The sequence below is a fragment of the Chenopodium album genome, chromosome 17, assembly GCF_948465745.1.
Source record: "Chenopodium album chromosome 17, dcCheAlbu1.1, whole genome shotgun sequence".
Classification (NCBI taxonomy): Eukaryota; Viridiplantae; Streptophyta; class Magnoliopsida; order Caryophyllales; family Amaranthaceae; genus Chenopodium; species Chenopodium album.
The window spans coordinates 47,803,767-47,816,932 of NC_137850.1; the positions used below are offsets into that span (position 1 = coordinate 47,803,767).

Consider the following 13,166-nt stretch of genomic DNA (forward strand, 5'->3'; position numbering starts at 1 on the left):
GACCGACCCGGATTGGATCGAAAATTAGAATTTTAAGAACCGAAAACCGGATCGATTAAGTTAGGATCGAACCCGGACCGGACCGAAAGAATCGGTCCAAAACTCGAACCGGACCGCTTTGGACCGATTTAAGAATTTTTTTAAAAAGAATACTAAATTTTTAATAAAGTTAAGGAAAAAACAAAAAAAGTATTGGAAAAACTATATTGTAACGTCATTTTTATGTCTTTTTTTGTATGTTTAGTGCAAAAAAACTTATAAAGTTAAAGTTTACTAAGCTTATTAAGGATAATTTTAACCATTATTTAAGGTTTCACATATATTTTTAATAAAAAAAATCGGTCCGGTCCAAAATCGATTTTTATAGGGTTTTGGACCGGAGCAAACCAAAGACCGGAAAAATGAATTTCAAGACCCGAAAACCGGACCGATTAATTCGGTCCGGTCAATCCGAAGTGATCCGGTCCATTTTTTCGGTCCAGACCGATTTATGAACACCCCTAATTACTACACAATAAATATTTTTTATCAAAAAAAAAATAAAGAAAAAAAAAAGCATTTAGTTGGGAAAGTCAAGGTGATCTTTACCCATGACACGTGGATAGCCAACCATAGACGTGGCCTACCTTAAAAAACATCACGTGTAAATGTTGTAATTTCTTTTTTTTTTTTTAATTACTTTTAACTTTTCTTTCTTTTCCCCGATTTTCTCAACTTTCTAACAAAGACAAATCTCATATACCTATCTCATACATTTTTATTTTTGTTGTTTTATTTCAATCCCATCCCAAAAATTACCAAAAAAAAAAAAGGAAAATTATATTATATAAATAAATAAACAAGGAGCTTCAAATTATGCGACGAACAAAGGGTTTGATGGCGATAGAAGGAAGTGATAATTATTTATTAGCGAGTGATTTGTTGAATAATATGATGATGATTATGGAAGATGGTCTTAATAAGAATCCTAACAAAGATGTTTATTATTATACACTTTGTGCTTCTTTTACTTTGGTTGCCATCATTGCTTTGGTATGCCCTTTTCTCCTTTCTCTTTTTTCTTCTTTTGTTTTAATCATTTTTATATTTTTATGTGTAGTGACCACCTCGTTTAGACGAGATAGGGATATCGAAAGAGGCTCAGATGTATACCGTGTTACTCTTAACTAAAATGTTTTATGTAAGATTGATCAATTTCATACGTATGAAGAGAATAATATTATCGGTTCATCTATGTAAGGTATTGAAATAGATTGATATGCGACATTATTAACATTGATTTAAAGAGAATTAAAGAGCCTTAGTCCCACGTTAAATGATTTCCTTTTATGTTTTGATTTGTCTAGCTTTTGTCGCCTTTTTTAATTGATAAAGTGAATAATGCATATTTGTCTATCTATAGTTTTTATTCCACTCATCAATTTCATAGTACTAATTTATAGGGATAGTAAATTAATTTGTTTTAGGTTAAATATAATTTGACACCTCATTAAAGGTGATTGATAAGATGAAAGGTTCCAAACTATTACCACTTGAATGAATAGTTTTGTGTACATAATTGAACTCCAAAGGTGTCAAATTCCAGGGCAATTGTATTATTTGGAATCTTTCAAAATGTGGTGAAGTGGTGATATGATGCAACACGTACGCGCGTGTGTATATATATATATATATATATATATATATATATATATATATATATATATATATATATATATATATATATATATTTTGACATGTTTTGACTTTTGTACGATGTACCTACGTACTTTATTTGACCATTATTGGTGATTTTACAAGTATTAAGAGAAAACATAGTCATTATTGTATAATTTGAAAATATCAATGAAAAACATATTATTGTATAATTTGTATACAACTATCTTCACCAAAAAAAAAAAAATAATAATTTGTATACAACTATTAATTTCTTACTTGTTTATAAATGAACACGTGAAAATAAACGTTGTCAAACTTAAAAAACCGAGGAAGTATTGTGTTATTGGTATACACAAGAAAAAATTGTCGCATTTCTTATGCGATCTCCACTTGGAATGGATTAACAAGGAGTTAAATAGACATTTTGAGATATGTAAATGGTTGATGTCATAACTCATAAGCTCAAACCTTATTTGATTTAAGAGGCTACATTGCATATGAGTATTCTTGAATCAATAGAGAAAAGCTAGATAATTGCTATATGTAGTATGTTAGATTGCAAGCTGTTTGCCGGCTGTGCAAGCGTTGTAACGAACTCGAGTTATGCTCCACTATCCTGTTGTTCTGCCTTATGCTTGTGCACTTAAACTTGCTGTTACTAACACGGTGATGAGCTAGATTCAGTTAACTCTCAATAATTACAAAGGTCTTCCAATAAGTAAAATCATGTTGAAGTCCTTAAGATATGATGCAATAGGATAATGTGATACTAAGTGATTGTATTTGGAAGGAAGGAGTTTAATGCAAAATACTCGTATAGCTTAGTGAAGCGATTTGGTAATGATAATTGATGATTCCCCTGTATTGTTCAAGTATTGCCAAGAAAGGTTAGGCTATTGCTCCATCAACCTGTTCATATATGAAGTTGAATTGTATGAGTACATAGCATGACCTCAGTGAATGAAGTTTGTGAGTTCTCGTGTTTCTTTCTTTTCAAACTTTTGTAGGTGCAACTTATCCGAATACAAATGCGAGTACCAGAATATGGATGGACGACACAAAAGGCCTTTCACTTGATGAATTTCGTTGTAAATGGGTGTAAGCATTGCATTACTATGATGCGTCTTTAATTCAACATCTCGTATCAACTAACTAAACTTTGAGTTAACTTTGGACAGTGAGAGCCATTCTTTTTGGATTGTACAAAAAAGTGTTTCAGATCAGGCCGCATGTAAGTTAGTTTCCTCTAAACTAGTATTTTTCTCCTACAATTATAATGCACACTACATTTAATCTTTTCATACATATGTTGTTTATTCTCTGTTGTAGACTCTTGAACTCGTGCTACTCGATTTCCCGGGACTTCTCTTCTTTTCCACTTACACATTGCTCGTGTTATTTTGGGCAGAGATTTATCACCAGGTTCCGTTCTTTAGATTCACTCAGCTGATCTGAAATGCTTATAATTACCTTATTTACCCTATAATTTATAATATCTGTGAATATCACCTATGCAGGCAAGATCCCTACCCTCTGACAGACTCAGACCGGCATATTATGCTGTAAACGGGATAGTTTATGTCGTTCAGGTGATCATATTTTATTGATTTATTGAGCAATTCTCCTATCTTTCTCTGATATATAGTAATACGGAGTAGTATAGTATATATCAACTTTCATGATTATTGTTGATAGTTCTTTTGGTTTTGATTTGTTGTGCAATCACTTCAGATAATTATATGGATTTGCATGAGGCTCGTCAAAAGTCATGCAGCTCTCCAGGTGGCAAAACTCTTTTTATCAGGTAATAAAATTGAGAGCTGGGGATTTGTAGTTGTTTGTTACACCTACCTTTTAGACTGTTTCATTGATAATACTAGCATGATTGATACTAATTAAGAACGTTTGGTCGTAGTTTAGGAGAGGTTTCCTGTTGGAATTATTTTGGGCAACTTTAAGCCCAATATTTAAAGAAAAATATATATATTAAAACTGTTAATCTTTCATACGGAGTGCATACTTCATGAAATGGAAGTTGGAATGATAGGACCAAGTTGATATATAGATTCCACTGTTGGCGTATATACGTAACTCTCTTTGTGATGCTTCGTCGTTGCTATTGATAAAGACACTCAAGCTATCTGTAACGTTTTGTGGTTGGTTATTGCAGTTATTTCATTTAGTGCAGCTTCTGGATTCTTGGTATACGGTGGAAGGTATTGATCGATTTTGGACCGTTTGAATGCAGTGACTTTTCAATCTGTTTTGAGAACTGACTTGTTTATTCGCGTCCCATTAATATATGTACTGGTTGATAATCAATTTACAGGCTGTTCTTTATGCTGAAGCGATTTCCTATAGAATCTGTAGGCCGTCAAAAGAAGATCTATGAAGTAATATTTCGAAGACACTTGTATATCTTTACACTAAATATAGGTTCAGTAAAAAATTTGCTGAAGTAGCATACTTCTTCTCAGTGTTAGTTGAACTTTTGAGCTTGATGGCTGCAGGTTGGAGTAATAACCGCGATATGCTTCACATGTTTCTTAATTAAATGCTTAGTGGTGAGTATCCAACTTTCAACTTGCTTAAGAACTTTTTGCTTATTTGCTGTTATAATTTAGTATCCAGAACATCTACCAATGACTACCAAGCTAATCAATGAATTGTATTGTACTTTTAGGCTGCTGTCTCTGCGTTTGATGATGATGTTGATGTTGATGTCGTCGATCATCCTTTAGGAAATCTTCTTTATTACATGGTAGGTAGTTAAACTTTCAGCATTGATGAGATTAATATTATTGGTAGGATGCCATACCAATTTTAATGCGCAGTTGTAATCTTTGGTGCTATCTCCTGACTTGATCACATTTTAGGTGGTTGAGATTGTTCCTTCTGCTCTAGTGCTCTTTGTTCTTCGAAGGCTACCTTCAAGACGCGTTTCGGATCAGTATCAAGCCATCCAATGAAGCGGTCCTCTTATTTTTGGCCTGATGATTGGGGTTATTAAGTCAGTGACAAGATGCAGAAGCCATTGGACAGTCACGGAGTCTAAAATTGCATTTTATTGTCCTCTGGTATAGGAATTACAAATAGTATTTCATAGAGATACCCTGGCTTGGCAATGGACAATGGCAGCAGAATATGCTTTGTTAAATAAATTTTCCTCACTTAGAAAATGAGAAATTCGAAACATACATGCATATTTTTTATTTTTTTTTTTGACGGGAACATACATGCATATTTAGTTTAGATAATTTGCAAATAAATACTTGATTCTATTTTGAAAGTGTGTATATTGATAAATGCATGTACTCGTATTAAGTTTAGAGTCTTCTGTTCAAGTTGTAGAAAAAATTCACTTGAAAGGGCTTTAAAGAAAATAGAACACAATTCTCAAAATCTTGACATGGAATCAAATCAATCCATGGTTAAGTGTGAAACTCATAATCAATCATTGGAATTGAACCTATCATTCAACCAACAGGATTCTGGAGAAGTATCTTCAGACTATACGCCAAATAAATATTCACGATAATGATTAACATTTGATGAACATTTTCCCCTAATATAAATAGGATTATACTCCGTTGTTCATTTTTTTTGTATTCTACAACGTACTACATTTAAGAGGAAAAAGGATAAATGAAGGGTTGTATATAAAAAGCTAAAAAAAATTATAAAATAATTAAGCATTAACTTTCTGCCATAAAATCCCAAATTTATATCATTTTTGAATAAGTATTTAATGCTCAAGTAATACATATAGCATTATCGAAAATCTTGCCATAGGACTTGGTATTGTTTAAATTTTTAGCAACAGCAGGACTAATTCAGGGCTCCTAAGGAGCAACAACAAATCAACAGTCAGTCAAAAAAGAATTCAGAGTATCCTTTGTGAAACTACAAACTAATAATTGATGAGCCAGAAATATGGTTGTGAGGTATATACAACGGTTGAATGAAAGCAATTTCATAACATATCAATACAGTTTCAAGCAGCAGGTGTACGGCTTCGCAGCATTTCAGATCTTTTACTTCTTTCCATAGCATCAACAAGCCAATCTACACTTCCCTTGATCCCTCTACTGCAAACAGAGACAAACCCCAAATGTGTTGTGTTAGTTACATACGGACATACAAGCAATAATGCCATAATTTAGAGGGAAAAGGAAATCTCCGAGGGTATTATGAATAACCCAAATATCAAACACGCAGAGGATGGAAGAAAGAAAGGAATTAAGTCCTTTCAATAAGGAAAACACTAAACTAATATAGAAGCACAAACAGAATAGTAGGTAACATGTGTTTTCCATCATTCTGTAATTACAAGGGGATGGGAGGACCTGAAACATCAACCATAACATCAAATGCTTATGAGAAGGTGTCAGAACTAGAATTTACCCATCAAATCCTGAGACAGCTTCAAACATATAAAGCCTTTCATCCAGCTTTTTCAGATCCAGATAACGAGCTACTTCTTCAGCTGAAACTGCAGAAGCAAGATCCTGTTGGAAGGCAAAAGATAAAAAGTCTTATACAAGTAAATTTGAGATATCAAACACACGAGGCATAAAAGCACAATCTCCCAACATGGCCTCTGTATCTTAACAGAACCCTATTCTTTCTAGCAACATATATGCAGCTGAAAAAATTTGGAGAGCAAAACAGAAAGTCCATATGTACCTGTTTGTTAGCTAATATCAGAAGGGGAGCACCTTGCAAATCCTGGTGTCGAAGTACCTTTTCTGCAAGATAATTGAATCGACAACAGGCAATGATTTAATTTGGCATTCAAACAAATTACACCTCATTTCGTACTAAAAAAATTACCTAGTGCAGATTTAGAATCTTCAAAACGAGCCGGAGCATTTGCATCAACAACATAAATGACAGCATGGGCTTCTTCATAATATTTCTCCCATATTGAACGGAGGCCAGGCTGCCATAACAAAAGAAAATCCCATAAAACCTAAGATGAGGCTAACAAGCTCCTCAAAGCCTTTCCAAAAAAAAAAAAAAGAAAAAAAGAAAATAAATTAGGGAGGGGGGGGGGGGGGGGGGGGGGAGGATCCTGTACAACATGGTATAGATGATTAAATGGCAATGAGGCACATCTCCATTATATGATTATATAAGAGGACTTTAGAGCAATTTTTGGCCATTTTGGGGATACTTAAACGAAATGCCTAGTGCAGTATTGGGCACAAGCTGATATACATACCTGGCCACCCAAGTCCCAGAACACAAGTTTTGCATTTCCAACTTCAATACGACCAATATTGAGCCCCACAGTTGGAACAATTCGATCAGGTGGAAGGCCTTCCAAGTTTAAGTATAGTTCTTTCAACTTCTCCAGTAAAGTCTGCAATATGTTGTTGGCATTTGTTAATGTTATGAGCATGAGAAGATCTTTGATTGCATTAGCTTATACGAAGTATATATTTAATCAATAAAGATTATTTGGAAAACATATAAAGTAACTAGAAACGAGAAAATTATGAGAATCTTATAGCAGGTAAAGTAACACCAAAAACAATTAACATATAATATGTACCAGACTTTGTGGTTCAATACCATGTTGTCAACCTTTACAGTGGACAAAGAATGTGTGCAAAGGGTCTTGAGTAGGAGAGCAAGTTTTCTGCTTTTTAAGAGAGAGAGTATTTAAAGATGCTGCTTTAAAATTCAATGAAAGATAGACTCAAATAACAACAGCAAGTTTTAAGCAATAACACTAATAAATCAATTGCTCAACTAGATAACCAACACCTAGAGATGATCAAAACTACATGAAGCAATATTTTAACAAAGGAAACACACAATAATTACTGTTATGATCATAATTTTATTGTGGTCCTCAATCAAATTCAAAAATTTTTAAAAAAAAAAATAACAGTTAAAATCTGTCAGAATGAGACAATCATTACCGTTTTTCCAGCCTTGTCAATACCGAGAATAAGAACATGAAATTCCGTCTTGCTGAACATGTACTTCCAGAACCCATACATAAGAGAGAACATCCTTGCTGTCTTTTTTGATAATTAGCTTGCAAATTCTCTTACACTAGTAAGAGTTCGAGAAAGTGTTAATATCCACCATGTCCTTCTACACTCATGGCCTAAATACACAAAACAAAGTGAAAACTTCAAATAAATTGATTGGAAAACAAAGAATTTCCAGAAAAGAAAAGGCTATAGGAAGACAAACCACATAGGCACACTAGTAGGATACACATTTTACATTTACCCATTTAGAATTAACTCTTGTTTCTGAAAGTATTTATGGCATAAAGCTTTCAGTGAAGAATAGAAGCGCGATTTAAACTCAAGAAAAACTGAAATTACCATCATACAATCATTATTCAACAACAAACATAAGGATACACAAATAGACAACAAACTACAGAGACATTCTACTAAAAATGAGTAATTTGTACTGAAAGCTAAAACCCCAACTCCCCAAGCTTCAACGATGTGATTTGTTGCTCTCCAAAATTAACCAACCATAATTTTCTTCTTAATTTGTATCTAATAAACATCAAATTATATAATTAAAGAACCAATTTCAGTACATGTATCATCATAGAGTATAATTGACACCTCAACACATCAACAAATTTCGAAAAAAAACCCAATTACATAACATTTAGCTAATTCTTCTGATTAAATAATAATCTAACGAAATGATGAAGATCGAAAGTTAACAATTCGAGTTTAAATCATAAAATCAAGTCAAAATCATACATTTCGATTTTCAGATCCGAGTTTCAATCGGAAAATTTTGAGCCTAAAATCTTGGACGATAACGATAATCTAACAAGCTAAGAAATCATAAAAATGAAAATCAAATCTAAAATTCCTATAAATTACAATCGAATGACAAAAACAAATAAGATCGGAGAGATAGGAAAAAGAAAATTACCAGTGAGTGTGGAAATTGGTAAGTATTACTGAGAATTCGTTGGTCTGATTTCAATTTGCAAATAGACCCTAAACAGAAATTATACTGGTACTGCTGAAATGAAACACTAATGTACAAATTCGTTTATTCGTCCCTTTTTTCCTGGTTTTTTTATTTTTTTTATTTTTATTTATTTATTTGTTTTTTTATTTATTTTTTATAAACAAAAAAATAAAATACAGAATTATTAATTCATCTTATTTTAACTTATTTTAAATAGGGATGTTAATGGGACGGGGTACGACGAATATGGGCCTTTCCATCCCCATCCCAATCCCCACCTAAAATTTTCATCCCATCCCCGTGACGTGTTTAAAATTCATCCTCATCCCCACCCTGGTAAATACAATTCCAAAGCCATCCTCACCCCACCCCACCCCACCCCCACTTGGATATTCATCCCCACTTAGGCCCTGTTCTCTCACCTTAAAAAAATAATATTAAGTAAAAATAATTTCAGTTCAGTAAAATTAATTCAAGTTCGGTAAAATGTAGTTTTCTTAAAGAAGAATTATAATAGAAAATTAATAAAAATAATTTCAGTTCAGCAAAAATAATTTCAGTTCAGTAAAATTGATGTAAGTTCAGTAAAAATAATTTAAGTTCAGCAAATATAATTTTGTTTCAGTAAAAATAATTTTAGTTTAGCAAAAATAAGGTGAAGAGGATGGGGCCTTAATCCCCGCCTCCCAATTCACAATCCAACTTAATTAATATAAATTACAAAAAAAAAAAAAAAAAAAAAAAAAAAAAAAAAAAAAAAAAAATTGTTAATATTACACACTTTTTTAGTTATAATATTAGTGGATTACAAATTATTATATATACTATTTCATTTTACATCATTTTTTTTTATAAAATAGTATATAATTTTGTTTTTAAAAATATATAGAGGTGGGTTGAGGCGAGTACAACGTAAAATCCACCCCCTCATCCATGACATGTATGATTTTTAATGAAACTCACATCAGGTTACAAAAACTATCGTAAGGGCTTCAAATATCTTAATGAGAGCAACACCTTAGGAGGCGAAAATCATCTATAATGCACGTTGTAGTTTTGTAGAAAATGTTTTTAATGTCAATCGTCAAACACTTAACCTTTGCAGCCTATCTTGTTTGTGGTTGGCCACACATAAAATAATGTAACTCCTACTCCCTCCGTCCCTATTTTTTTGCTCCATTGCCAAAATGTTGGTCAAACTTTAAAAACTTTGACCACAAATTCCTGTTGTTCTACAAAAAGGAAATATACTAATATAGTCATGTGGGATTTTGTTTGGTTCGTCTTATTGTAAAGTTAATTAATATCAACTTCTTATAATTTTTACACATATGAAAAAAAAAAGATATAAACATTTCAACACGTGTCTTGGAGACCGCGCTAAGTCAAACGGGGCAAAAATAAAGGGACAGAGGGAGTATAACACTAACCAAGTATCCCCTGTAGTACCCCTAACCTTATAACACTAACCATTAACCAAATAACCCCATTACACTACAAAAAATAACACCTATACGATGTTTCCAACCACATATAAAAATTTGTATGAAATGAGAATTAAGAACATAACCACTATTACAACATAGCATTAATATTTCATGTTTTTAATTTTTTTTTTTAATACATAACTTTATATAAAGACTTTTTTTTTGTTTTTTTTTTTTTTTGAATAACAACTTTATATAAAGACTTAGGGCCTGTTTACATTTACTGAATTGAGCTGAACTGAACTTGTAACACCCTGACCCCAAACAAATTATGGAGGGGCCTATTGCCACGAAATGCGCATCGAGGGCCAACAACTGTCCTCACATACCAACATGAGTCCTTCTGGCGCATTTTGTCCTCACTCATGCGCACCCCGGGAAAACTTCCCAGGAGGTCGCTCATTCCAAGACTACTCCCAGCCAAGCACGCTTAACTATGAAGTATCTTAGCATATGGGCTCCCTAAAAGGAAGATGCATCTTGTTGATATGAGTAGTATATCAAACTCCTTTAAAGCAATCATGAGGGGTATTACAGAACTGATTGGAGGGGCTGAACTGAACGGAAGTGAACTGAGCTGAAATGAATATTTTATGAGAGAAGGAAATTAGGAGCTGAATTGAACTGATTATAGCTAAACTGAACTGAACTGAACTGATTGGAGTTGAACTGAACTGAAATTAAGTTGAAGTGAACAGACCCTTAGAATGTGAATTTGAACTTCAAACTCAATTATAGTTTATAGTATTGATAAATGTGTATTATAAAAACTTTTTCTCATTCTAATTCATTATAGAAATAATCATAATAATATGAGGTGTAGATTATATATCATTCCTATGCTTTAAGGGTTTTTATTGTTGATATCATGCAATTATTTATCATGTTGTGTCATTAATTTTTCCTCAATAAACATAAAATTAGAAAAAGTAAGATACTAGGGCATAATCACTTATTAATTTTTTTGTAAGTACTCCCTATTTTCTATACAAAGACAATCAAAGATGTAAGGTTTTGTTCTTTTCCTTTATATTTAATGAACTTAAATTATTAAGTATTGTTGTTGATTAAAATTATTTTTATTGATTCACTATTGTATTTGTTCTTTTAATAAAATTACTACTCCGTAATTTTTATCATTTAAAAATTATTTTTAATTATTAAATTAACTTAATTTTGCTTAAGGGCATGCTCTCTTCACCTTAATGAACCTGGATTTATCTGAACTTATAAGACATTATTAATTGAACTTATCTAAACTTATTAGACCTTATTGAACTTATTAGAACTTATTTCTTATTGTATCTAATTGGACATTATCATCATCATCATCATCATCATTATTATTATTATTATTATTATTATTATTATATACATATTATAGTAAAAAATAATATTATAGTACTTAATAACTACGAAATAAAATGGTACTATTAAAATGATATATATAATACATAGTACTTTATTAAAAAAAATAGTATTTAATATAATTATATTAGACCTAATTATTAATTATTAGACCTTATTGTAAATTATTAAATTGTAACTTATTAAACTTATTGGACCTTATTGTAACTTATCTGAATTGATATGAACTTAATAGGCATAAAACATATTTTTATAAGTTTAACAAAAATTATTTTCTTTGACACTTCGCTTATTTTAATATTTGTTTTAAGCTCAATTGGACAAGGCCTCAATGGTTAAAGTTTTCCAATTGCAAACATGTCTAGGTAACGTGGAACAACTAGTGAAAAAAAAATTCAATAAATGGAATAGTAAAAATTATAAAATGTTACTTAGTTGCTCAATAATTATTACATATTTACATGTTATATGTTTTGTGTTATGTCTCTTGCATTTACATTAACATATCAAGGGAACAAAATATCCAATTGTTTGTCTTTTCTTGTTTTAATTACCTCTCTTGTTGTACCTTTGTTTGGTTATATGAAATCTTTGTCAAAAAAAAAAAAAAAAAATCCAATTGATTATGGAATATCAAGAAAAAACAATATCCAATCCTAGTAGTAATAATTTTTTAAAACAAATATGAATATATGACATGATTTATGATTTGACTTTAAAGTAAAGACAAGTATAATTCTAATATGAAGAGAAGAATTTCTAATATGTGACATATGAGTCATTGATCACAATTGGTCCCTTGTGGATTTTGTCCATTTTGCAAACGCAAATTTGAAGACTTCAATTATACATACATGGTTCCCAATATGTCATGTACAATTTTGCCTAAATTGAGTTAGTTTTTAATTTTTATTTGCAGTGTTAATTTATAAGACATTTTTCCTACGTAGCTTTGTTAATTCGATTAAGTGGAAAATACAACGTCAAATTTTTCATATGTGTATTTTTTTATAATATAAAAAGTCTAAAAGAAATTGTCCAAGATACCAAATCAATTCAATATTTTAACTTAAATTTTTTCATCGAAAAGCTATTAGTGGACTTGTGCAACATAGCAAATTCATGGCAATGTACAATGAATTGACTCAATTCAATTACTAATATTTTTATTTTTAAACCTCAAGTATCATGAATATAAAATAAGAAAAATCAATGTCACCAAGTATACCCAATAATAAAAAATGCCATAGGTATATAGTAAATCTCCTTTATATTTTCTTTCAGTCCTACAAATGTTCAAGTTATTATCTGATAAAGAGAAAAACTTATCTAAATCAACATCTTAATTAAACAATTCTGCTACATAAGTCAACACTGAAAAATAAAGTGAGAAGTTAAAAAAACTCCATTTTGAAAAATTAAATAGTGACACTTGAACTTTACTTGGTTAATCTATATCTATACTTAGTATTTAAAAACTATAACCAATAAATTAAGAAAGACACATGCCCCCATCCATTCTATTACACTTCTCTAACCATAGTGTCACATGTCATCTTACACTATTAATTTTTTATTACACCATTTTTTTTAAATTCTTTCATTAAACTTATAATTCATCTTTCATACATACTTCATCTCTTAATCTTCATCTCTCCCCTTTAATTCAATCTTTTCCTATTCTCT

At 31.2% G+C, this 13,166-nt stretch overlaps 2 protein-coding genes across 2 annotated transcripts; one reads left to right on the top strand and one right to left on the bottom strand.

Moving 5' to 3' along the window:
- Positions 1–825: 825 nt before the first annotated feature.
- On the top strand, positions 826–4,876 carry LOC145588296 (tobamovirus multiplication protein 1-like). Its single transcript, XM_081644938.1, has 11 exons — positions 826–1,032; positions 2,667–2,757; positions 2,838–2,890; positions 2,989–3,081; positions 3,177–3,248; positions 3,391–3,463; positions 3,830–3,875; positions 3,989–4,052; positions 4,170–4,223; positions 4,343–4,420; positions 4,536–4,876. Exons 1-11 carry the CDS (start codon positions 856–858, stop codon positions 4,626–4,628), a joined length of 894 nt encoding a protein of 297 aa, XP_081501064.1. The 5' UTR covers positions 826–855; the 3' UTR covers positions 4,629–4,876.
- Positions 4,877–5,491: 615 nt separating this feature from the next.
- Positions 5,492–8,726, bottom strand: LOC145588297 (uncharacterized). The gene is made up of 7 exons (XM_081644939.1): positions 8,584–8,726; positions 7,590–7,780; positions 6,884–7,024; positions 6,493–6,601; positions 6,346–6,407; positions 6,064–6,167; positions 5,492–5,747 (listed from the first exon to the last, which is right to left on the bottom strand). Exons 2-7 carry the CDS (start codon positions 7,680–7,682, stop codon positions 5,654–5,656), a joined length of 603 nt encoding a protein of 200 aa, XP_081501065.1. The 5' UTR covers positions 7,683–7,780; positions 8,584–8,726; the 3' UTR covers positions 5,492–5,653.
- Between the last annotated feature and the right edge of the window lie 4,440 nt (positions 8,727–13,166).